Here is a 24,532-nt window from a genome sequence, read left to right on the forward strand (position 1 = left end):
AACCAAGCAAAGGGGCACCCCATTTCCGGAGGAAAACTCTGGAGCCTCCCTGAGGGTCCAGCAACCATGCATTTATTTGGCGCAGCGCTCCCAGCTCCCGCAGCTGGCTGGAGCCCGCGGTGACATCACGAGCCCGGGCAGGCCACGTGACCCTCGGCCTCTCCTCCCCCGCCCCCTCGCGTCGCCGCGGTCCTCGAGCCCAGTGTCCCGCCGCAGCGGCCACTCGTAGCTCTCGGTGCAGTGCGGAGCCAAGGGTCGGGCGAGCGGTCGGAGCGTCGGGGCGCCAAGGAGAGGGGCTGGAGCAGCGGACCGTGTGAGCGGAGCCCGGGACGAAAAGAGAGAGACGGTCTCGCAAACTTGTGCGAGCGCCTGAGCTATGAAGATGGTCGCGCCCTGGACTCGGTTCTATTCCCACAGCTGCTGCCTGTGCTGCCATGTCCGCACCGGCACCATCCTGTTGGGCATCTGGTACCTGGTGAGCGCGGCCGGGCGTGGAGGGCGGCCCCCGGGGTCCCCACTCGCGCCGCTCACCCCGCACCGCTAAGTCGCTTAGTCTAGGTCGGCTTCGGTCTGGGGGCCGCCGGCGATCATCCGCCTAAAGTTGTATTATTAGAAAGTTAATTCTCGGGGAGAGCTGGGCTGCAGTGGCGGGGCCGTGTGTGTGTGTGTGTGTGTTGGGGGTGGGGGGACGGGGCCCTGCGTTGTGCGGCCCGGTCATTTTCACCCCCGTACGGCACCACGGCTGGTGAGCGTTCGCCCTCGCGAGTTCGGGTCCGAGCAGAAACGGTTGGGAAGCTCTTGCTCCTCTCGAGAGAGTTTTCCCGCAAATGCCTGTTGAAAGCTTACACAGGGAAGGCACCCCAGTGTGCCTGCGTTCCAGTTGGCTTGGAGAAGCCATCTTAACAACCACTCAGGTTTCTGCCCGAGGACAGGTGATCCCTCTAAACAGGCACGGCGGGGAAATGTAGTGTTTTTAAAAAATGTCCTTCAGGTTGGTGCTCTTAAGGTCTCATTGGCATCGAGAACAAACGGTGATTCTCTGGGGCTGCGAGTTAGCTTGATGGATCTTGCCCTGTGGCCTGCCCTTGGTTGATGGTTGGCAACCTTGGACTGAGTCGGATTCCTCTGCATTTTGGATTTTGTGACATCATTTTAGCGAGTTAAATCCGAGCTAGTTGGCAGTGAATAACGCTGCAGGACAAAGACGTGTCTTTAAAAGTGGTAATGAAGTGGCATATAAAACTTTTTTAGTCAGAACACATTCTTAGCTCCCTTTGATAGTTTTAAAAAATATAATGTACAGTATTGAATTGTAAACTGCCTCGTGCCATTTTAAACAATGCATTCCCCTTCCGTGAGATGTTACTGTGCTATTTATAGTCTCAAGTTTTCTTTAGTTGGGTTCATTATGGCCACATAATAAGAAATTTTTAGCCCTAAAAGCTTTCCGACAGACTGTCGGTATGTGCGGGTTCTGGCTGTGCAGTGTGAATGTAGATTGAACATTAATGTATTGGCTCAACCCCGACTTTTCTCAAAGCCAGGGAATTTACAGGAATTTAAAACCATAGTTGGAGTGAGGTAAGTGGCCTCCGGTAGTGCTTTTATCGATGGTCAGGGCAGACAGTCGTCTACAAATGTCTGTGTCCTCCTTGGAAGTGTTCAGATCTGCAGGCTTGCAAGTGCTTCGGTGGACGCAATCCCGAAAATCTAGGGCACTGCATTAGGCAAATGTACTACATGAACTACGGGAGAGATAAATCTACTCGAGCCTTGTTGTTGGCAGTCATCCAGCCGTGCTGTATCACTGTGACAGAAGCAGACCTCTCCTTAGGCTTCCTGTCCTGTAGGAACCCTCCCTTTGTGTGGCATATGCATTTGGAAATTCAGCTAATTCGTGGTAGCTTCCAAGAAGACAGGAAACCAGGGTCAGGTACTCAGCGTCTGTACAGAAATCACAAGACTATCGAAAATATTTTGTTCAGCGGTGGGGTTCTCTTATACAAATCGTTCTAAATACAAATCGGTTATCTAAGACCTTAAATTTCATTTTAAAAGATCAAGGTGGTTGGGGGTCTAAGGCCTAAGGAAACACCTTTCCTACAACACCCCACCTCCCCACCCCATCTTGCCTGCCACGTGTTCATGTATAAGAAAAGTGTTTTATGGGAAAGGAGTGGACGGCTGTTCAAATAGAGCCCAGTGTAGACTGATCCCAAATAAAGTGCACTACATGATCTACGGGAGGGAGAGATAAACCCACCCGAACCCTGTAGTTGGCAGTTCTCCAACCATGCTGTATTGGTGTGGCAAAAACAGACTTAGTCCAAGTAAAAATCACCGAGTTTCAATTGCTGTTCCACATCCCTGCTTACTGACTAGTATTGACTTTTTACTAAGGCTGCATGCTATATACTGTGTTCCGGAAGCTAGATTTAAACATTTCTAGTGAGGTTAATTTTCATTACTGCTTTAGGGATGGAAATGGAGGCTAGGAGCTTGCAGTTTATTCAGTCACTGGTTACAGCTCATGCTATAGTCCTGTTTTTCTTTAAAATGTTGAGGTTTTGCCTTGACTATCAGAAATAAAGCATTGACTCAGCTATTAGTTTTTCTGTATTAAATTACCCTTCACAGATGTGAGATTCACTTGTTCCTTGTACAGTTCATTGACAATGGATGTGCAGTATTACCAGCCCATATCTCTAGAGAGGGTCTGAAACCCCACAAGGTTTTCTTTGCCTCTTCCTGGTCCTATTCGGTGTGTCAGGGTAGATCGCTCAACAGACAGGGTCTTCCTGTGTGCACCTGAGTTCATTCCTATTCCTTTCACTTAGAAGGCGTAACTTATTTTCTTAGTGTTGGAGTCTGTGATTGGCTCATGTTTAGCTGCTTAACATTATCTAATTCTATAAGTACACATCTTATTTGTGCATTTCCCAGAGATTGAGCTGTCTTTAGTTTGGGGCTATTATATGTACATTCAAGGCAAGCGCTCGACCACTGAGCTAAATCCTCGACCCCCCCCCCCCCTTTTTTTAATTATACATAAGTGCACTGTAGCTGTCTTCAGACACACCAGAAGAGGGCATCGGATCTCATTACAGATGGTTGTGAGCCACCATGTGATTTGAACTCAGGACCTGTGGAAGAGCAGTCAGTGCTCTTCACCATTGAGCCATCTCCAGCCCTGCTCTGAGCATCCTTAAGTAAGATATTGTTTCTAGACATGTGTTTGTATTTCCAGTGGGTGGAACTTTTGCTCACTGGGTGAGGTGTGTTTGACTTACCCAGTGCTAGCCAGTTTTCCAATCTGGTTGGTTGTACCAGTTTGTTCTGTTAAGCACTAGCGTATGAAGTACTGATGGTCTCGTGGGCCACAGTATTTGGTGCTGCCAGTCTTAAGTGGCTTACAGTGCAGTCCTGCTTTAATTTGCCTTTACCTCATGAAGAGTGATGCCGAAGTGTTTGACTTTGCTTATGAACCAGTTGCGTGCCTTATAATTTTTATTGGGCTGTCTCATTAATTTGTAGAAACTCTTTATGTACTTGGGATACCAATATTTTGTTAAATATGTTTATGTGACTGTAATGTCCCAGACTGCTTGAATTACTCTTGCTATCCTGGAACTTTCTATGTAGACCAGGCTGGTCTCCAACTCTGCCTCTAGTGCTGATGAGATTAAAGTCGTGTCACTACGTGTGGCTCTACATGTTCACTTTTTCTTTCTTTCCCTCCCTCCCTCCCTCCCTCCCTCCCTTCCCACCTTCCCTCCTTTCTGAGATAGGGTTTCTCTGTAGAAGCCTTGGCTGTCCTGAAACTCACTTTGTAGACCAGGCTGGACTCATACTTGGATCCACTCGCCTCTGCCTCTGAAGTGCTGGGATTAAATGTGTGCACCACCACACCAGGCCTCATTTTCTTAACGAGACATTTTGATTAGAAGCTTAAACGTTCAATTTGTGAAGCTTTTTCTTTCAAAGTTAATACTTTCTGTGTCCTATGAAATCAAAGGCTATAAAGAATTTCTTTTCCCTTGAAGCTCTGTGGTTTTAGCTTTTCTGTGAGGTAGGAGCTGGCATCCGCGCCTCCCCACCCCAAAAAAAAAGGCTTTTTAAGCTGAGTGTGAGGGCTCGTGCCTGTACTCTCAGCACTCCAGAGACTGAACCAGGAGAATTGCTATGAGTTAGAGCAGCCTATTAAAACCTCAAGAAAGAAAGAAATATGTCGTTGATTGCTGTACACTCTGGAACATTCTCTCTTTCCGTCACAGCAGAATAATAGGCCCCCTGTATTCAAGGGTTTGGGGACACATCTGTAATGAACATATGCTGTCCATCATTCATTAAATAATACAGTATAATTATGTAATTATGTTGTTTCTGCATAGTATTACTTCTAAGTAAGCTAAACGTGAGTTCTAAAGGTTTGCCAGGCTCTAGGCAAATGCTGAACCACTGTATTCGAGACTTAGGCACTGGAGAACTCTGCCGTACTCCTCCGCTGCCCAGGTTTCCCATGCTCTAACCTCAAGCCATCCATTTAGACTCCCCAGCTCAATGCCTCTGGTTTTACTTTAAAAAGTTACGTGTGTGAATGTCCATCAGCATGTATGCATGTGCGTGTAGTTCGCAGAGGTCGGAAGAGGGTTACAGTTACGGGTCCTCTGGCGCTGGATAGCTGTGACCTATGGTGGGTCCTGGGAACCAAATCCTATTTTTTTTTCCAAGAGCAGTAAGTATTTTTAAGTGCTGAGCCATTTCTCCAGCCCTGTCCATTTCTGACACCTTACTCTTTATTACAACCCTTGTTGATTTTTTTTTTTTTCTGTTTGGGTCTTCCTCTTAACCATCATATGTCTCTCTCTTTTTTTTTTTTTGGTTCTTTTTTTCGGAGCTGGGGACGAACCCAGGGCCTTGCGCTTCCTAAGTAAGCGCTCTACCACTGAGCTAAATCCCCAACCCCCCATCATATGTCTCTTACTGAGAATGTTCTGATTAGCTCTCACTTTACTACTGTAATATCATGTCTGATTTTTTTTAAAGATTTATTTATTTTATGTATATGAGTACACCGTCACTGTCTTCACACACTGGAAGAGGGCATCGGATCCCATTACAGATGGTTGTGAGCCACCATGTGGTTGCTGGGATTTGAACTCAGGACTTCTGACTGTTGACTTTGTCTAAGAAATTGGCATTGCTTTTAGCAGGCTTCCATGTATCCCTTTAACTTTATTTTCCTTTCATTGTATTTGTATTATTAGTATTGTTGTTAATTCATGTTGTTGTTGTTGTTGTTGTTGTTGTTGTTGTTGTTGTTGTTTTGAGACTGGGTTTCTCTGGGTAGCCCTGGTGCCCTGGGTCTTGCATTATAGATCAGGCTGGCCTCGAACTTAGAGTTTGCCTGCCTCTGCCTCCTGAGTGCTGGGATCAAAAAGGCATGGCTGCAACCAGCTATCCTGTTCTGTAAGAGCAACCCCGAGTTAGGCCTGATAGGTGGCAGTGTGATCATTTAAGGTTAATAGTTTGTTGCCAGATGCCAGATTATATGACTGCCAGTAGGTCCAGGGCAATATATAGATTGACCCATGGTACTCATAGTTCTTATTGTCTACTGCTCAGTCTGTAAACGATTGAAATGCCATGCCGAGGAGACAGGACTTTTGTTCTCTCGGCAGTGGGGGAACCATTGAAGAGCTGTGAACAGGGGTGATAGTATATAGGATTTTTTTTTTAATTGTTTTGAGATAGAATTTAACTCTGTGTATGTAGCCCTGGCTGGTCTGGAACTCATTATATGGTTTAGGCTGGCTTTGAACTTGTATCAGATATTGCTTCCTCGGTCTTCCAAGTGCTGAGAGTACAGGTATGGGCTAGCCAGCTCTTAGGGAAGATTACAATGGCAAGGTGTTTCCGATGGCTGCAGCTCAGATGAGGGCATGTTAAACTGTGAGATATCAGGTTCCTTTCCGGCACATCTCATTTGCTGACAGTGAATACAGGTGGAGGATTTCTGTTCGTCTCTGTTGTCATGTAGCCTTTAACTCTCTGATTTGAGTCAACTGGGATGGCTTTGTTTTATTTTGTTTTTAAATATACATCCCCCTCTAGCTGCTCCCCCTCTTTTAAAAGTCAAAGGCAGCTCTGTAAAATAGTAGCCGGTAGAGTTGTTTAATGGAACTCTTGGAATCTATTTACTCCCCATTATGAGTAGTTTTCCTAATGGTAAGTTGTTAGAACATCTATCGAATGTGCATTTTATGTGCATGCATGTCTGAGCGCCACCTGAATGTCTGATGCCCACAGAGGCTACCTATCTGGTCCCCTGGAACTGGAATTGTAGATGGTTGTGAGCGGTCATGTGGTTGCTGGGAATTGAACCCAGGTCCTTTACAAGAGCGGCTAGTGCTCTAACTGCCGAGCCATTTCTCCAGCCTCTGTAAGGATATTTTAAAGGCAATCTGGACAAAAACAAAAGGTTGCTCTTAAAGCTGCTTGTCATTATCAAATTTCCACAACCCCTTTAAGCATATCTAACAGAATACCTGGTATTAACTTGATTAAAGCGGGTTCTACATTGCAAAGTATATTATGTTGAAAAACAAAACAAAATTCTTATAATTTGTTTTGTCAACTTTGAATCTCATGTACTAGGAGGAAGAGGCCAGAATTCCCCTTTCCATTCTCCTTTCCATCCATTCTACTCCCTTTTGGGCAGCTTTTTTTTTTAATCCCCCCTCTCTCTTTTAAGATTTGTGTGTGTGTGTGTGTGTGTGTGTGTGTGTGTGTGTGTGTGTGTGTGTGTGACATGTATGTAAATGTTGGTCTTCTGAAAGAGCAACCCATTCTTTTGATTGCCTGGGCATCTCAGCCACAGCATTTTGTATTCTAAGACAAGCATCATGTATCAGGCTAGCCTGGGACAACTCCACGTGTAGCCCAGGATGACCTTGGCCACCTGATTCTGCCTCCATCCAAATGGTTAGATGGCAGGCATGCATCCCCACGCCACTGGGCACCATTTTATTGTTTATGAGTTGGTGCTGGGGATTGACTGATGCTCTAGCAGTTTAACTCACTTTCTCTTTCTCTTTTTCCTGATTCCTTGGCTTTCTAGAGCTTTTGGAACTTTGGAAATTGTTGAAGAGCAGTGGATTCACTACACCCACCTCCACCTTCTAAGACAGGTTTTTTTTTTTCTCTGTGTAGTCCTGCTTAGAACTCTGTAGACCAGGCTGGCCTTAAACTCAGAGATCTGCCTGCCTCTCCCTCCTTCCCGAGTGCTGGGATTAAAGGCTTGAACTGGTTCTTATTTTACTTGAAGAAAATCCCCCACCCCCAAATACAGAAGACAGACAGACAGACATGCATTCACCCTGAAAATAAATCTGCGTTGGAGATGTTAAAAGCATTCGGGTTTAGTTGCCAGTATCCACAGGGTGGTTCACAACCATCTGTCCATAAGTCCAGTTCCAATTTATACACATAAAGTAAACCTTAAACATTTTTTTTTGGTAAAGTAAAATAAAAAATGTAAAACCCAACTTTGAGGGTTTCTCTTTGCAGTTACAGCTTTCCAGGGGTGCCTCTCAGCCGGAGACAACCTGAGGGGTCAAGGGAAGGTTTACAGCAACTATGTTGTTCATGCGTTTTTAGTTCATTAGTTTTTGAAGTTTTTCTGTTTTCTGTTTGCCTGCATGTGTGTCTCTGCTCCCTATGTGTTCAATGCCTGTGGAGGCCAGAAGAGGTTGTCAGAGCCCCTGGAACTGGAGGTTGTAAACCATCATCATGTAGGTGTTAAGAACTGAGCTTGGCTTCTCTGAAGTGCAGGCAGTATTCTTGACCACAGAGCCATCCCTCCAGCCCTGTTTATAAATTAAGAAATATGTTTACTTCCTTTGTGTGCACATGTGTTCAGTAGGGCGCCTGTGGAAGTCCGAGGACAGCTTTAGGGGCAACCTTGTCTCCTTCCACTCAGGTGGGTTTGGCAGGTGCCGCTCTGCTGAACCATCCTGTTGACCTTGTTTCTAAACCCTTGACTCTGCTTGTGAGCGTAGAATCAGATAGCACTTGATTCTGTAAAATAGAATATTAACTGAGCCAAGGTTGGTTTCCCAAAAAAGCTGCAGAAAGTAAAAACAACCCAAAAAAGGTCATTTCAAAGTTAACTCCCCTTCTAGAGCTGGGACCCGGAGACAGAACAATGGAAAAATAACTTGTCAGCATTGGGGTACTTTTCTGTCTAGGGGTTAAGGCAGAGGGAACTCTATTCCCGTGGCAGTTGAAGCCAACGGATCTGGGAATTGTTGTTCCTTCTCAGAATGTCTCATAAACATCCCGGTTTCAGTTGGGTAAAGTAGGTTTTGGCACCAGGGACTCTTAAAACTTTTGGCCTCCAAGATGACATGGCCAGCTGCTTCCACAGTGCAGGTTTGGTGAGGCAGTGGCGTTGGGCATGGGGTCTTTATTTGTAGGGTGATCACTATGGAGGGCCTGGTGCTGGCAAAAATGGAGGTGCTATGGATGGGAAAGGAAGGCATGACTTTGGGTTCACATCTCTCCTGGGCTCTGGCAGTCTTGTTAGAAGCCAGGCTTGGCCACCAATGTGCCAGTTAGCAAGAGGAGAAAAGAGATTGATTCAGTGTATGAAGGGGCTGGTATCAGACGAAGTTCTCAGCACAAAGTTACTTGCTCCAGAGGAACAAAGGGCAGGGACTAAAACTAAGACAGGGCATAGAGGACAAGGGAGAAGAGGAAAGGAACACGAAGAGGGACAGAGGACACCTGGATAGATTGGAGACAGAGGCGGCCCACAGGCAAATAGCAGTTTATAAAGTTTTCTCTGTATAGCCTTGGCTGTCCTGGAACTCTGTAGATCAGGCTGGCCTCCCAAGTGCTAAGGTTAAAGGTGTGCCATGCCCCCCCTCTACCACCAAGTGGATTTATTTGCAGTCTGGGCTGTAACTGGGAAGGGGGAACATTCTCACTCCATGCTGCCCTTGGCCATGTAGTTGACAGAAAAGACAAGACAAAAGCCAGCAAGTGGCATGGCTCAGAGTCAGGGCTCTTGTTGTGAGCCATATTTGTTTCTAACACAGTATTTCAGGTAGGGATCCCCATATTCAGGTCCCCAGCTAAAATTAGGCCAGGTCAGGCCAGAGGGACTGCATCACAATTAGCCTTCCTACTAGTGCGAGCTGTCCGCCTTTCTGGAGATAGCTTATCTGTGCCCTGAAATTGAATGCCAGATTTCACTCCCGGTGAACTCATGTAATGTGAAACCAGCACACCACGGTATCAATACAGTGGAACAGAACTGTCACTGACATGAAGTCTGCCCTTAGCCTGTGTACTCCTTTCCTGTAGACGACACCAACTCTGATGGTGGAATTCAGTTCATCAGGGGCCTGGTGAATCAAATTTACTAATGAGTTTACAGATCTCTAGGACTAAAGGACCAGTTCTCCATCCCAGGATGTTGATGAAATTTAATGGGTCGAGGTGTGTCCCTGAGAAGTTATGGCATACCTGGTATAGGCTAACTGGGGGAAGGGAGAGGAGTGAGGGCCTGGGGAAGGGGCAGAGGAGCAGGGTGGGCATGTAGACAGGCAGAGCCATGAGGAAAGAGAAAAAGGGCAGAGAGGGAGAGGGACCACAGAGGAGAGAAATAGACAATGAGAGAGACAAGGACAGGGTAAACAAATGCTGGAACAGAGAAGGGGCTGGGGAGGCAGAGGGTCTTATCTGACCACTTGTCTATAACGCCTGGTAGAGGAGGCAGGTCATGACCTATGCTAAGTCCCTGAGGGTAGGCCAGCAGGATCTGTCTGCTAACAGGGAGTAAAAGATGAGTTCGCCTCCTGTACGACCCTTTGTGAGGTCTCCATTCTGTTTCTCTCACTCTTTGGGTAGTCTGTCTTATTTCTGTGCCCGGTAAGAAGTTCAGAATTGCCTCAGTCCTGCTTTCCTCTGTAAGGAAGGAGAGCCCCCTCTGGTAGGGAAAGCTGCTGCCACCTGGTTATTCTAATTCCTAGAGTTGTGGGGTGGGACCTGTGGGCCCTTCTGAGGTAGAGAAGCCAGCCCTGGCTCACCTGGTGTGTGGTGGGCACTGCTCACCATCATATTTGGCTCCGGCCAGCTGCAAGGTGGGAAGTGAGGGGAAATTTGGGGGACATGAGTAGGAAAAAAAACTTCTACCTTAGTTCCAGGTGAAGCTTCTTGGCCACAGAGAATGAATTTCAGCATGTATCCAGAGGCTGAAGGCATTTCTCCCTTCTTTCCACAAACCTGCAGTCTTCTTGGACTCTTGCGGAAACTGGTTTATAACTGTATGTGAGTCTCCTTTTGCAGCTCCAGTTGTTCCTAGTTCAGGCTCCTCTCGGATTCTGATTACATTCAGGATATCTCTACTTATCAAGAAGAAGGGGGGTTGGGATTTTCCGAAGCTGGGGATCGAACCCAGGGCCTTGCGCCTGCTAGGCAAGCGCTCTACCACTGAGCTAAATCCCCAACCCCTCTTTTTTTTTTTAAGACTTATTTATTTTATGTCTATGAGTACCTTGACTTCATGCACACCAGAAGAACACATTGGATTCCATTACAGATGGTTGTGAACCACCATGTGGTTGCTGAGATTTGAACTCAGGACCTCTGGAAGAGCAGCCTGTGTTCTTAACTGCTGAGCCACCTCTCCAGCCCCTTAAAACCTCTTCTTAATAAATACCAACTTTCCTTGATACTTGCTCACAATGAAATTCTTTTCTGCTGGAAAGTCAAGGATCCCAACTTGACCCAAGGAGTTTGTAGAAAAACTCCTCATGCTCCTACAACCATCTGCACTGAGCTGTGTCTCCAGGTCTGCTGCTAGGCCAACCTGCTCTCCAAGGGAATTCTTACTTCTAAGTTTCTTAGGGTCACCCTGTTGTATAACAGTTTCCTCAGAAATCGAAACATTCCATCCTGCAGGGAAGCCCTTTAAACAGGAAGGTAAACAACTGAGATCAACTTTAGGAAGTTCCTGAAATCGACCAGATTCTCTAGGCCCCTCCCTACCATTTTATGTAATAAAGACAGAGTTGCTTTCAGAGTAGTTAATTGAGGTGCAAAGAAGACTCTGGAGACAAGCTGCGCAGTGAAGACTCTGAGACCAGACCAGCTGCCTGGAAGATGCAGAAACCAGCTCAGCTGAGCTTCCTGGAAGTTTAGACCAGAGTCTCTTGGAAAGTATTCTCTCAGGCCTGTTGAGTACCTGCAGGCCATGAAGTGTGTTCCAGGTTTCCCCCTTTTGTGAGCTGTCACCAGGCTGGGGTGGGCCTTGGTGATGCATCTTTATCTTTTGAATCATTTCTACTCCTATAAGCAACCTCAATAAAACTCATGGTTCACCAAGTTGGTCTTTGGTGGTATCCATACTGTGGTCTGTTGTAGGTTCCCTATCTGTGGTGAGTAGGCCTGTGTGCTGTTACACAATATGTTTTGTTACCCAACAGAACTCAGTATGAGTTAGGAGGAGTGAGTGAGTTGGGGAGGATCCTGACAATGGGTAGGCTGAGGCCTGAGTGGGGGGCATCAGCAGAGAAAATTCTGATAGGGCCCTCTGCTGTACAGTGTATGTTAGTGTGCCTTTGTGGTAGTGAGACATGTAGCTAAGGTAATCTATCAGGATTAGGAGTATCAATAAGAGGAATTCTGAGATGGCAGTCTTTATCTGTGTGCTATGGGACAGCATGCCTGATTGAGAGTGATGTCTGCTACGTGGATACAAACACCCCAACAGCACTTAGGTTAAATTTTGCAGCCTTTGAGATTTAGAGCACAGTGATCAGCTCTTGGCAAGCAGCAGTGTAGGCTGAGATGGTGGCCAGCAAGAACTTGGTTTATCTAAAGGGGCAATTGCAACAAGAAAGGCCGATGTTGCTCGGTTCCTCCTCTATGTAAATAGAGGACTTGACAAGTAAATTGGATTATAGAATGACAGATGGTAAAAATGATAAGAGATACTTTTTTTTTTAAAGATTTATTTATTTATTATATATAAGTACACTGTAGCTGTCTTCAGATACACCAGAAGAGGGCATCAGATCTCTTTACAGATGGTTGTGAGCCACCATGTGGTTGCTGGGAATTGAACTCATGACCTCTGGAAGAGCAGTCGGGTGCTCTTAACCGCTGAGCCATCTCTCCAGCCCCCAAGAGATACTTCTTAAGGCTAGCCTTTAGTAGAAAAAGAGGGAAAAATCTGTAATCCAGCATGCAGCAAGAAACTGGGATGATCAGGAACTCTGGGATTGAGAAATACCTTTAAACAAGCAATAAGTGAAGCTGTCTCATGGCTTGTGAGGCTGTGGACAGGGGAGAATCTGGGATTAGCCTGACTGCTGTGGAGGCAGAAAAACCCGAGTTAACTTAATCCTAAGGCAAAGGCTGCATAACCTGAAACAGAAGGCAGTGCCTTGTGGCATTGGAGCCATTAGGAACACTTGGCTCTCTCCATCTGAGGTTTCCACAAATAGCAGGGGCTTGAGGGCCATAAAGGAGGAGGATGATGCTATTGAGGGAGCTGGGAATAAGAGAAGTTGTGTTTGAACCCCAGTTCATTGGGCCAGAGAGAACCGTGTTCCCAGAGGAGTTAATGGAAAGGCAGATCCAGCCTTGAGGTTGGTGTAAAGCTTCAGGGCTTTGTTGAGTCGGTCTGTGGGGCAAGATAGGAAAGGCTTCGGTAGGTCTTAGTGACTTGGACCAGCACGTGAAGATAACCCGTAGAGTGAGAGAGCATCCTAGAGGAGATAAGAGTGACAAAGAGGAAGACGTTTGTCTTGGTCACTGTGACAACAAATGTGCCACGATTTATATTTAGCTGGAGTTGCTAAGGGAAAAACTGATGGAAAGCCACCAACCTGCTGAGGAGCTGCTGGGAGGCTTTAAAGCCTGAGCGGGAAGCCATCAGTGATAGAGGTCCAGGGGTAGTAATTATCCCCCAGATTAAGACTAAGGAGGGTGCATTGCTCCCCAGCAAAAGGTTGTTATGTTCTAGGCGTAGAGATGGTTTGCCCAGCCAGGGTGTGGTGGATTGAAAGTCAACAGTGATAGCCACAGCCATAGTGTCAACCCAGGGCCATCTGATCCAGGGACCCAGCAGGTGCCCCAAGGGAGAGCGGGTTATGTCACTGAGTAGGTCTGAGCAGTTCGCCTGTAGCAAGGCTCTGCAGAAGGGCTCCAGGCTGTGGAAATGGCTCAGAGAGAAAGACTGAGGATTAGAGAAAACCAATTAAAGCCTCCTGTTCAGGTTTTCTACCTAGCCTTGGCCTTCGGAGGAAGCAACTGATACAAGTGGATGGAACCTTTCCTGTCCATTCAACCCTGCCTTAGATCCAGGCCTTGCTTATGTTCCACTTGAGTGTCTTAGTTGTGAGCCTCTGGGGTCACCTGGCACTCGCTCAGAATACATGACAGCAGACATTCAGGGTGCCTCACTCACCAAGAGTTTCTTTATAACACCACCATTTGTTTTGGGTAGGTGGTTCAGGATGTTACCTCGTCCTGCCCTTCCCTGGAAAAGGTTTTGTTACTAGTGACATATAACCAGCCCGGAGTGATGCAGATTTGGAAAGATCCAGGTACGATGGTTCTTCCGCCTGTCAACAGCCATCCTGTGGCTGGGTAAACTGAAAGGAAAAAACCTGAAAGTTTCCCTATAGGAGTGGAAAGGGACACTCCCAGAGATCTCCTGTCTGTTGTTAGCAAGGGAAAACCCCGAGCTCCCCCGCAAAATGTAAAGGCTATTGCTACTGCTGTTGGTTATATGCCAGACCTAGGCAGGAAGACCCTATCGCTGAAGATCCTGTGCATGCAGGGTGAGATTACAGGACATAAGGATTTAAGCTGGGCCTGAAGGACCATCCTGCTGGCTGGCTTTCCTGGTGCCGGAGGGGGCTGGATAGGGTGCTAGTGGAGAACTGTCAGCAGCATTCCTGCTTGGCTGTGGACCCTGCATGCAGAATACCAACACTGCAGACAGGACGCGTCTGCGTGTGCAGTAGCAGCCCCACTGTTGTGGGTAGGACCAACAGCCGTGTTTCCATTTGATTTAAGGCCTGCTCTCCAAGAGGGAGTTCACGTCTGGAATTGCAAGCCAAAACAAAAGCCTGTACCTGGGGAGGTCATAGGTCCCAGTGGTTTTAGATGCCTCGTCACATGCATAGAATCAAAGTTACATGGTATAAATGTGACTACTTCCTTCCAAAGCATAGATCTCTTAAGAAGACTGTCAGGTATTGTTCTCGCCTTTGCTGGGGGTGGAGGTGGGGGGCATCCTTTGCTTCTGTCCACTGCCTAGTATATTTTAAAAACTACCTTTCTTATCTGCAAATATTTATTTTTATCAAGTGCACGGGTATCTTGGCTGCATGTCCATCTATGTACCACTTGCAGAGGGTGCTGGGTTCCCTGGAACTCTCCATTATATTTCTTGTTAATTACATGGTCTTGGCCTTTTTTTTTTCTTTTTAAAGGTATGCACCACCTCATCCATTTCGAGTCCTGCATTTTGAGTGTATATAAAGATGACTCAGCCTAAGTAAGAGTGATGACCAGAGCTCAACCAAGTCTGTTCAGAGGAATTGGTTGGAATTGTTTCTACGGCCTTTGCATATTGGTTTTGTTAGTCTTGCACTGAGCAATTGCCGGTGCCTGTACCTCTGGAATCAAAGGCCACAGCAGCACATGCCTTGCTTTACTGAGGGTCTTGAGCTGCCAGCTCAGGGGTTATGTTGGTTTCTTTAATGGTAGAGGAGAAAGCTTATTGTGGATAAAAGAGAGGCATCATCAGAGGCAGGGGCATCTGGGAGAGTCCAGAGTGGGCATGCCCCTGAGTCCTGTGAGGAGGGAGTGGGGAGGCGAGAGCAGAACCAGGAGGCCCAAAAGATAGTAGCCAAACCATCTGCTGACAGTTTTTTATTTTTGTTTTTTTTTAATTAACTTATGTATTTCTTATTTACATTTTAAGTGTTATTCCCTTTCCGGTTTCCGGGCCAACATCCCCCTAACCCCCTCCCCTCCCCTTCTTTATGGGTGTTCCCCTCCCCATCCTCCCCCCATTGCCACCCTCCCCTGCTGACAGTTCTTGATGGTGCTGTAGGTGCTGGCTACAAGCTTGTTTGAGATCTGCCACATGATTTAAGGCTGAAAGCATTTCGGGTCTCTAGAGAATGTACAAGGGCCTAACACACCACTTAAGTAATTAATTAAGATCAAGGAAAAAGGTGTTGACAGCACAGGAACTGTTGGTACTCACATCACTGAAAGACACAGCCCAAATACAAGCAGGAAAACCGAAAGCAGGGGTGTGTCTACTGGGTCTTTTGCATGGAGATTAGCTGTGGCCATTACACTCCTGGCAAGTCTTTGCACTTGTCATGGTTCTTATTTGTACTTGGTCAGAACTGATGATCTAATGGCTTCTGTATTCTCTTTCAGGAAGTTCTTGGTGTTCTCAGGCCTTTAGCTTGTATTTGGCCTCTTCATCTGACTGTGTTTGTTAGTTGCCTTAACAACTATTGCCCCACCTTTTTGTGTTGCCCCAACTCCTCATGGACATTCCTGCGTTCATTCCATCGGTGGTGCTAAAGCCCTGTGCAGCTGTTGAGTGAATACAGAGAAGGCAAGTCCTACTGATTCTTCAGAAAGGTCTCAGCTCTCAGAAAAGCAGCAGTCTTGTGGGGAGAGCTGGAAAGAGCCACACCTTCCACAAGCCGCCTGAGAGATTGGCTCTCTGTTTACACCTCAGGGATGTGAGCCGCCTGGAATGTTGTAAGGCCAGGGCCATCTTTAGCCCCATAATAGCTGCTTATTACCCGCCTTTGCATGAGACCTCGTATCTCCAGAACTATGAGGTAGTTGGAATGTACAAACCCCAGGCTCCCACCAACCAAAGGCTAAGAATGCTCTCACCATCTGAGGCTTGTTGCTGGGATTCCCGTTTTCTGTGCCACCTACCTGATGTTACACCAGCTTATGTGGAAGTAGAGCACGGAATCTGGGGCACTCCAGAATACACTATTTTAGCCCTTTGAGGCGAGAGTAGTGGTTTGTTTTGTTGTTTTTTGTTATACTGTTGTTGGCAGTCATTTGGATGTGCAAGAAGCTTACCACATTTTTTTAAAAGAATAACACTCGGGGCTGGGGATTTAGCTCAGTGGTAGAGCGCTTACCTAGGAAGCGCAAGGCCCTGGGTTCGGTCCCCAGCTCCGAAAAAAAAAAAAAAAAAAAAAGAACTAAAAGAATAACACTCAAGAGGCAGGTGGGTCTTTGAGTTTTAGGCCAGCCAGAGCTGCGTAGTAAGACCTTGTCCCTCCAAAGAAAAAAAATTTAAAAAATTTCTGTGTATCTGTGGTATGGTATATGTGTGTGTGTTAATTGTGTGTGTGTGTGTGTGTGTGTGTGTGTGTGTGTGTGTGTGTGTATGTCAGAGGACAAATCAGGAGTCAGTTCTTTCCTGCCAGGGATCAAATCATCTCATCAGGTCTTGATGCAAGTACTCCCTCTACCTCTTGAGCCGCTCACCAACCCCAACCACTGATTGATATCTGAATTACAGCACAATGTTCAGGGGTACACTTGGAGGCTGCAGCTCCTGGGCTGACCCTGGGATACAGAGGCCTCAGCCTTGAAGGTTTGGCGAGTGTAATTGTCAATGCAGTGGGGAATACTAGGGAGGGAGGAGTTAAGTTAAATCAGCAGAAGTATTGTGAAACCCTCAAGAGGAGACCAAGAGGGAAGGGCAGAAATGCGCTAGTTATGCTATCAGAAACAGGGCAGGCAGGGGTGCCAGGACTGAGGAGGGTTAGAAGCTGGGTGGAGCAGGTGACAGGACAGGTGGAGGAACTTGTAGCAGCGAAGATGGTCCCAACCATCATTCCTGGCAGTGACCGTCCCAACCATCCTGGCAGTGACAAGATACCTTCTCACCCACGCTGAGTCGGTCGGTCTTGCTTGCTTCCCTCCCTCGCCCCTCCCTTGTTTTCATCTCTGTTTTGTCTCTAAGGATCCTGTCTCTGGTGCCACCCTACTGCCATACCAAGCACCTAAGACCACTGCAGATAACATGGTGTGACATTCTTACAGAGATGTGAGAGTGAAAGACGCTAAAACCTAATCTTCCTGAGCATTCAGAGAGGGCTCACCTTAGAGAGGCTCTGACCGTGTTACACACCCCTAATTCTGGCCCTGGCCTTCAGGGATCTCCACCATCCTGCAAACAGCCCTCAACCTTCAGGCTCTCACCCTGGTGTCAGGAGTTACTGTCTCCAGGTTGCCCCCTGCGCCCCCCAATCCCTACATCTTTTTAGCATCACTTCTGAGACTGTGGCTCTGACCATGGTCCACACGTGATAACCAAAATAATGTTTCTGCCTCATACCCTTAGTTGGCTTAATTGGTCATTGGCTAATGGCTGTTTCTAGCTCTCTCGGGGTCAGTTCCATTGCTTATGGTTGGTGTTCCTCTCCTCCGTGCTGTGCAGTCTCACAGCCCTTATCTCTCCATGGGTGTCACCAACTTCCTCCACATGAAGTTTGTCAGCCATACCATCCAAGTGTCTTGTGAGTTATCTTGGCTCTTTAGAGAAAAAGAAGAAATGTTACTATTAATAACCATGTCAGGAAACCGACTAGTTCATCAGCGTGTATCACATATCTTTAACCGTAGCTCAGAGAGGGAGAAGAGGCAGATCTGAGTTTCAGGCCACACCAGCCTGGCTACATGTGAGTTTCAAACTATCAAAGCTGCATAGTGAGAGCCTAAAATGTTTTTTTAAATCAGGGCTGAGATGAAGGTCAGTGACCAGGACGTTGCTCCCCAGCACCATACACCAGACATGGTGGTTGTGCTCCAGTAATTTAAGAGCTTGTAGCACTCCGAAGGTGGGGATAGTAAGTTCGAGGCCAACCTGGGCTGTGGGAGAGCCCACACCCTTGACCTCATTCTTGTATCTATTTAAAGTAATCATGCATGTGTATGTATTCTGTGAGGGAATTGTTCTCATCAGGCTACCTCTGACCATTTGGAAAATGAAATCCAAGTGATACAACAGTTCTGAAACAATCTCTTGAGGTGGTCGTGTTGAAAATTCTGTGGTGGGTGTTTACCAAATAGTTGTCTCTGAATCTCTTCTGTAGTAAGTACTTCCAAGTAATGGGATGTGCCTCTGGTTAGTAAAAGGCCTTTCTCTCCATTTTGAGAAGAGTAGACAGCACGTTCACATTAATGAACTTGGGAGGGGTGTCGGGAGATGAGCCCGGATAATGAAGTCCCACACATGAGTGGCAGACATGAAGGCTAGGTTTGCCATTTAAGTCTCTGAGTCAAGTTTCCTTTCTCCAGTCCATGATTTTTGAGCAGTGTTTTTAACTTCTGAGTCTCGGTTTTCTCCCAGTGGGGATTATTTTGCATTGCTCTAATTAATTAGGATTTGTAGGCTTCAGGAGTTCACTTATTAAGTGCTTACTGTTACGGCTGAGCACTGTCCCTTTTAATCACAGTGTGTGGTACACTCCTAAGAGGCACACAGGAAGGGATGGGTAGAGGTGGGAGACATGGGCTACGGATCACCTCCATGTGGGTGTGCTGGGTTTGAAGGACACCGTCCTCACCAGAAGTCAGATACTGGGGTGGGCGGGTGGCGATAGTGCTTTTAACAGCTTCTGGCCTTGTGTGTGTTCGTGCGCGTGCACCTGTTGGCTGGCTAGTACATTTCAGGGACCTGCCCATCCCCCGTGCTTCACCATGCTCCCTGTACTGTGATTATGGCCACACGACACTGCACTGTGTGTATGTGCATGTATCTGTGTAGGTGCACATACGAGTACAACTTGGAAGCGTTGATTCTCCCTCCATGTGAGTTGTGGGGATTGAACTCATTGATAATCAGGTTTGATGACAAGTGCCTTTATCTATGTCACCGATCCACCCTTGCACTTTTTATGTTTTTGTTTTTTAAAGATTTGCTATTTATTATACATGAGTACGCACCAGAAGAGGGCATCAGATCCCCATTACAGATGATTATGAGCCACCATGTGGTTGCTGGGAATTGAACCCAGGACCTCTGGAAGAGCAGTCGGGCGCTCTTAACCACTGAGCCATCTCCAGCCCCCACCATTGCACTTTTTAAGTGGACTCTGGAGGTCTGACCTCATGCTTGTCCAGCTGAGCCTTCTCCCCAGCTTAGTTGACCAGAGCCCTCTGCCTGGGAGGGAGCCTTTGCCCTTACTCAGCTGCAGACTTGCAGCACCATGCATGGGTGATGGGAGACTCTGCCCTGTGTGTCTTACATCCGTTTTTCCTCTGCAGATCATCAATGCCGTGGTCCTGTTGATCCTGCTGAGTGCCCTGGCCGATCCCGATCAGTATCACTTTTCAGGCTCTGAACTAGGAGGGGAATTTGAGTTCATGGACGATGCCAGTAAGTACGCCAAATAACAGCTGGCGATATTTTGGGATTCCTCAGGACAAGGAGTCTGACTGTCTCTTTCCGGTTAAATTAAAATTATTGATGCAAGGGCCTATTTGAGCTGCTATTTTAACTTTGTTTTCTTTCTTTCCATCATTCCAAATCAAATCAGCAAATGCTTACGTGCTGCCCTATGCCCTGTGCTCATAATGAGCATCAGATAGTAAATTTTCCATATCTTATGTGAGTATCCTTTTCCCATTCTTGGAAGGGAGAGTCATGTATTATATTTAGTTCAAATTTGTCTCAATATTCACTGCGTACCCTAGGGTGACCTTGAACCTCCAGACCCTCCTGCCTTCACTCCCCAAGTGCTCAGTTCATGAGCTACTCTGCCAAGCTGGAATTTATACATTTAAAAACTATCACTTTCTAACAGACTTTTTGAGGCAGGGTTTCATGTGGCTTTGGCTGACCTGGAACTCCTGATCCTATATACTGTCATACCCAGCTTTGCCATAGACTTTGGCTTTTTGCAGAAGAGAGTGAAGAAATACCAGGAAAGAAGATGAAAAGGATTACATGTCTCTCTCTGGATATCTGATAGCTCCAGGAGCTGCCTTCCTTCCAGGAAGTGATCATTGCTGGTTAATTGTAAGGGAGCCTTTCCAGGCAATGGAATCAGGCCTGAGGCGGAGTGGAAATGGATGGCCAGCCCAGTCATAGCTCTAGTGCAGACCTTGTCTACTCAGTCCTGCTGGGTCTTGGCTAAGAGGCAGAGCTAATCAAGACCACAGAGGGCAGGTTGGGCAAACTGGTGGGCAAACTGATGATCAGCATTGTAGACCTTTATAAGAGTTTAAGAAAGTGTAGCTTGGGGCTGGAGAGATGGCTCAGCGGTTAAGAGCACTGACTGCTCTTCAGAGGTCCTGAGTTCAATTCCCAGCAACCACATGGTGGCTCACAACCATCTGTAATGAGATCTGGTGCCCTCTTCTGGTGTTTCTGAAGACAGTGATAGTGTATTTACTTATATAAAATAAATAAATTGATTTAAAAAGAAAAAGGAAAGTGTGGAGGCAAAATGGTTTTGGAGGCTTGGCTCGAGCTGCAGAGATTCGGTTTTGAGAAATTACAAGAAGTTGAAAGAGTAGTGGGTGTTGTAGGTTTTGTTGTTTGTCTTTTGCCTTTTTTACTATGTATGGGTTTGCTTGCACATGTATCTGTGTGCTACAAGTGCTGGAGGACAGAGGAAGAAGATACCGAATCCCCCGGAACTAGACTTACAGATGCTTTGTGAGTCAAACCAAGGACATTTGGTAGAGTGATCAGTGCCCTTAACTGCCGAGTTATCTCTCCAGCCCCAGGTTTTGTGGATTTTATCCTCAGTGAAACAAACGTGTGCAGGTCAATGTGTAAACTGCTGTGTGTTGTAAGAACCCCTTTGCCTGCTGTTGACTGAAGAGCTGGGTGGTTTGCTGTTAAGTGGCTTGGATTCTAGTCTCAGACATTTTGCTCTTGAGAGGAGGTACTGCGGATGGAACGGAGGCTGAGTATGGACAGAAGAAGTTGGTGAGTGGTCGGCCAAAGATGACTCATGTCCACGTAGGCAAGAGAAGTGGGGAAGAAGATGGAAGCCCGTTTAGGGTGAGAACCAGATTTCGATTGGAAGTGTGCAGGCTCCAAAGACAGAAGGGCTCAGTCTGAACGGCCCTGCCTGAGCGGCCTCAGAGCCCCTTGAGAAGCAGAAGAAGTGGCGAAATCTAACACAGAAAGGCTGTGAAAAGGCCTAGGATGGGGTCTGTAGTGACTGCTCAGCTAAACCCTCACTGTCTGGGTCTGTAGATAGAGCCGTGGGAGTTAGTGTAAATAGACACATAGAAAAGAGTCCCACCTGGGGGCTGGGGATTTAGCTCAGTGGTAGAGCGCTTACCTAGGAAGCGCAAGGCCCTGGGCTCGGTCCCCAGCTCCGGAAAAAAAAAAGAACCAAAAAAAAAAAAAAAAAAAAGAAAGAAAAGAGTCCCACCGATTCCTCAAGGAAAGGTGTGGATTGAGTTATCTGTTTGCCCTGGGTGGGGGAAGGGCAGAGACAGAGGAAGGAGGACAAAGTCCTAGAATAGAGTTCTAAAGGGCTCAGGCAGAGCTGCACACCACACCCATCTTCTACCATTTCATATTAAGAATCCAGAGTCTGGCTAGAGAGATGGCTCAGCAGTGAGTTCAATTCCCAGCGCCCACATGGTGGCTCACAGCCATCTTGTAAAGGGATCTGATGCCTCTTCTGGTGTGTCTGAAGACAGCTACACTGTGTGTGTGTGTGTGTGTGTGTGTGTGTGTGTGTGTGTGTGTGTGTGTGTGTGTGTGTGTGTCTGTGTGTGTGTGTGTGTCTGTGTCTGTGTGTCTGTGTGTGTGTGTCTGTGTGTGTGTGTCTGTGTGTGTGTCTGTGTGTGTGTCTGTGTGTGTGTCTGTGTGTGTGTCTGTGTGTCTGTGTGTGTGTCTGTGTGTGTGTGTCTGTGTGTGTCTGTGTGTGTGTGTAATAAATCTTCAGTGGGAGGCTGAAGCAGAAGAATCAGAAATTCCAGCTACTCTTGAGCTGCATAACAAGTTCAAGGCCAGCTTTGAGCTGTGGAAGACCTCCAAAAAGACAGACATACAAAGAAACAATAGACAAACAGTCAAGGTCCTGATATCTTACAGACTGAGACCTTGTCAGATACAAATGGAATCTCTCTACAGTTCCTAATTGTTCTGTTTTGAGATGGTTTCACTGTAGCTCTGTCTAGCCTGGAGCTCACAGAGATCTGCTAGCCTCTTGTCTGATTGACCTATAAAGATACATTTTCTTTCCCCGTTTCCAGACATAGGAGTCTTTTTCTAAGGTAATTGGGAAATTTAAATGGTAGCACTGTGATCCAGGACTTAGTAATTTGTATACTTTGAACTTATCAGGGCCAAGCTGGCCAAACACACTGTCTGATGAGAGGCTTGCTGGTACTTCAGACTGAAACAATAATTATTTTGTCAAGTCCTGAGTATTATAGCGTGTGTGAGGTTTTGCACATGTTCCACACCACACATTTGAAAAGATTGAATGAGTAGCATATAGTTGCTATTAAGAATTATTTAAGCAGGGTGAAGCTGGCACGTGCCTTTAATCCTGGCACTTGAGAGGCAGAGGCAGGGGGATCTCTGAGTTGCAGAACAGCCAAGAGAAGCCCTGTCCCAAAGAGGGGTGTTGGACAACATGAGATGGGTCACATGAGCTGGGACAGGGGGACAAGACTAACTGGAGGAAGAATTGAATATTATGTGCCTACAAAGGTACAGGAGAGTAGGTATTCGTGTGATTCTTTTAAAGATTTATTTATTATATATAAGTACACTGTGGCTGTCTTCAGACACACCAGAAGAGGGCATCAGATCTCATTACATATGGTCGTGAGCCACCATGTGGTTGCTGGGATTTGAACTTGGGACCTCTGGAAGAGCAGTCAGTGCTCTTAACCGCTGAGCCATCTCTCTATCCCCATTTGAATCTTTTAAAAATACGTGTTTCCTCTTAATGTTTCTGTATGTTGATTGACTTTTTAAAATAAGATGCTAGGTCAGCTGGGCCCGGAGGCTCAGACCTCTAATCATAGCTTTTCGGAGCGGTGAGGATTGGCGCTTGCCTGGGCAACTACCTAATAAGGCTTGTTTCCAAACACGAGGCTGAGAACAAAGCTCACTGCTTTGCCAGAGTATACACGAGGCTCTGCTTTTGGTCCTCAGTACTACAAAGGTGGGTGGGACACTATGTTTGTAGGTTAGACGTCATAGTACCAACAGGCATAGATGGAATTAAATAGTCCTTGAGACTTGGTTCAGTCAGTTCCATAATTGTGATTGAAAAGTCTGCAAGTTAATAGAGCTTTTTGGTAGGGTGAAATGGCCAGTTAGAAGCCCTGCTTTAAAGCACTTGCTGCTTACTGAGGCTCTGGGTTTGTTTCTCAGCAATATTTGTTATCTAACTCCACTTTTAGAGGGTTTGATGCCTTCTTCTGGCCTCTGGAGCTACATGTGGCCTTTTGTACATACAGTACACATATACATGCAAGCAAAACACCCATGAACATAAACTTTTGTTTGTGTGTGTGTTTTTGTTTTTTGTTTGTTTGTTTGTTTTTGTTTTTTTCCCATATAGCTCTGGCTGTCCTGGAATCCTTACTATGTAGACCAGGCTGACCTCAAATTCAGAGATCCTCCTGCCTCTACTTCTTGAGTGTTGGGGTCAAAGGTGTCCTCCATCACCACCCCATTTTTTTTTAACTTTTCTTTTTTAAACTCTAAGATTTATTTATTTAAGTATGAGTGCCCTATCTGCATGCATGTACACCTGCATACCAGAAGAGGGCATCACATCCCAATTCAGATGGTCATAAGCCACCATGTGGTTGCTGGGGATTAAATTCAGGACTTGTGGAAGAGCAGACAGTTCTCCACCTCCTTTTTAAAGACTCGTGTGTGTGTGTGTGTGTGTGTGTGTGTGTGTGTGTGTGTGTGTGTGTGTGTGTGTGTGTGTGTGTGTGTAAGAGAGACAGAGATCTTACATATCTATCTAACAATGACCTTGAATCTGTAGCCTAGGATAACCTTGAACTTCTGATTCTCCTGCTACAGGTATTCACCGCCATGCTTGGCTTTAAGCTGTTAAATGGAGATCAAACCCTGGACCTTGCACATGCTAGGCAGAGCATTCTCCTCACCACGCTGTAACCCAGCTCATGTTGCTGTCTCTGCATGCTGGCAGCGATCTGACTGAGGATGTTGCCTTGACAGACAGAACACAGATTTATTTCGTTGCCATGTCATACTTCTCAGGGGATCTGGTAGATGATCAAACTAGGGGGTAAAGAAAATAAAGGCATTTTCTTTAACATCTAGCTTTTAGACATTTCTGCTAAAGAAATACTAATTGTATATTTTTAATTTATAGATTTTTCATATCAAAAGACCTGAGGACTGGAATGGATCAGGTGCAGATTAACTGTCCCTTGGGTCTCAGCTGTGAATTAATTTATCTATATATCTTTTAAGTCATGT

The 24,532-nt window shown here is 46.4% G+C and overlaps 1 protein-coding gene across 1 annotated transcript in view; it reads left to right on the plus strand.

Moving 5' to 3' along the window:
* The first annotated feature begins 304 nt into the window (after positions 1-304).
* The window catches only part of Laptm4b (lysosomal protein transmembrane 4 beta), a 42,857-nt gene continuing 18,629 nt past the window's right edge, over positions 305-24,532 (plus strand). Inside the window, exons 1-2 of the mRNA NM_001013174.1 lie at positions 305-475; positions 19,351-19,462. Coding sequence (NP_001013192.1) covers positions 377-475; positions 19,351-19,462 — 211 coding nt within the window. The 5' untranslated portion in view covers positions 305-376. The remainder of the gene's footprint in view (positions 476-19,350; positions 19,463-24,532) is intronic.

The sequence above is a fragment of the Rattus norvegicus genome, chromosome 7 (genome assembly GCF_021556685.1).
Source record: "Rattus norvegicus strain SHRSP/BbbUtx chromosome 7, alternate assembly SHRSP_T2T, whole genome shotgun sequence".
Taxonomy (NCBI): Eukaryota; Metazoa; Chordata; class Mammalia; order Rodentia; family Muridae; genus Rattus; species Rattus norvegicus.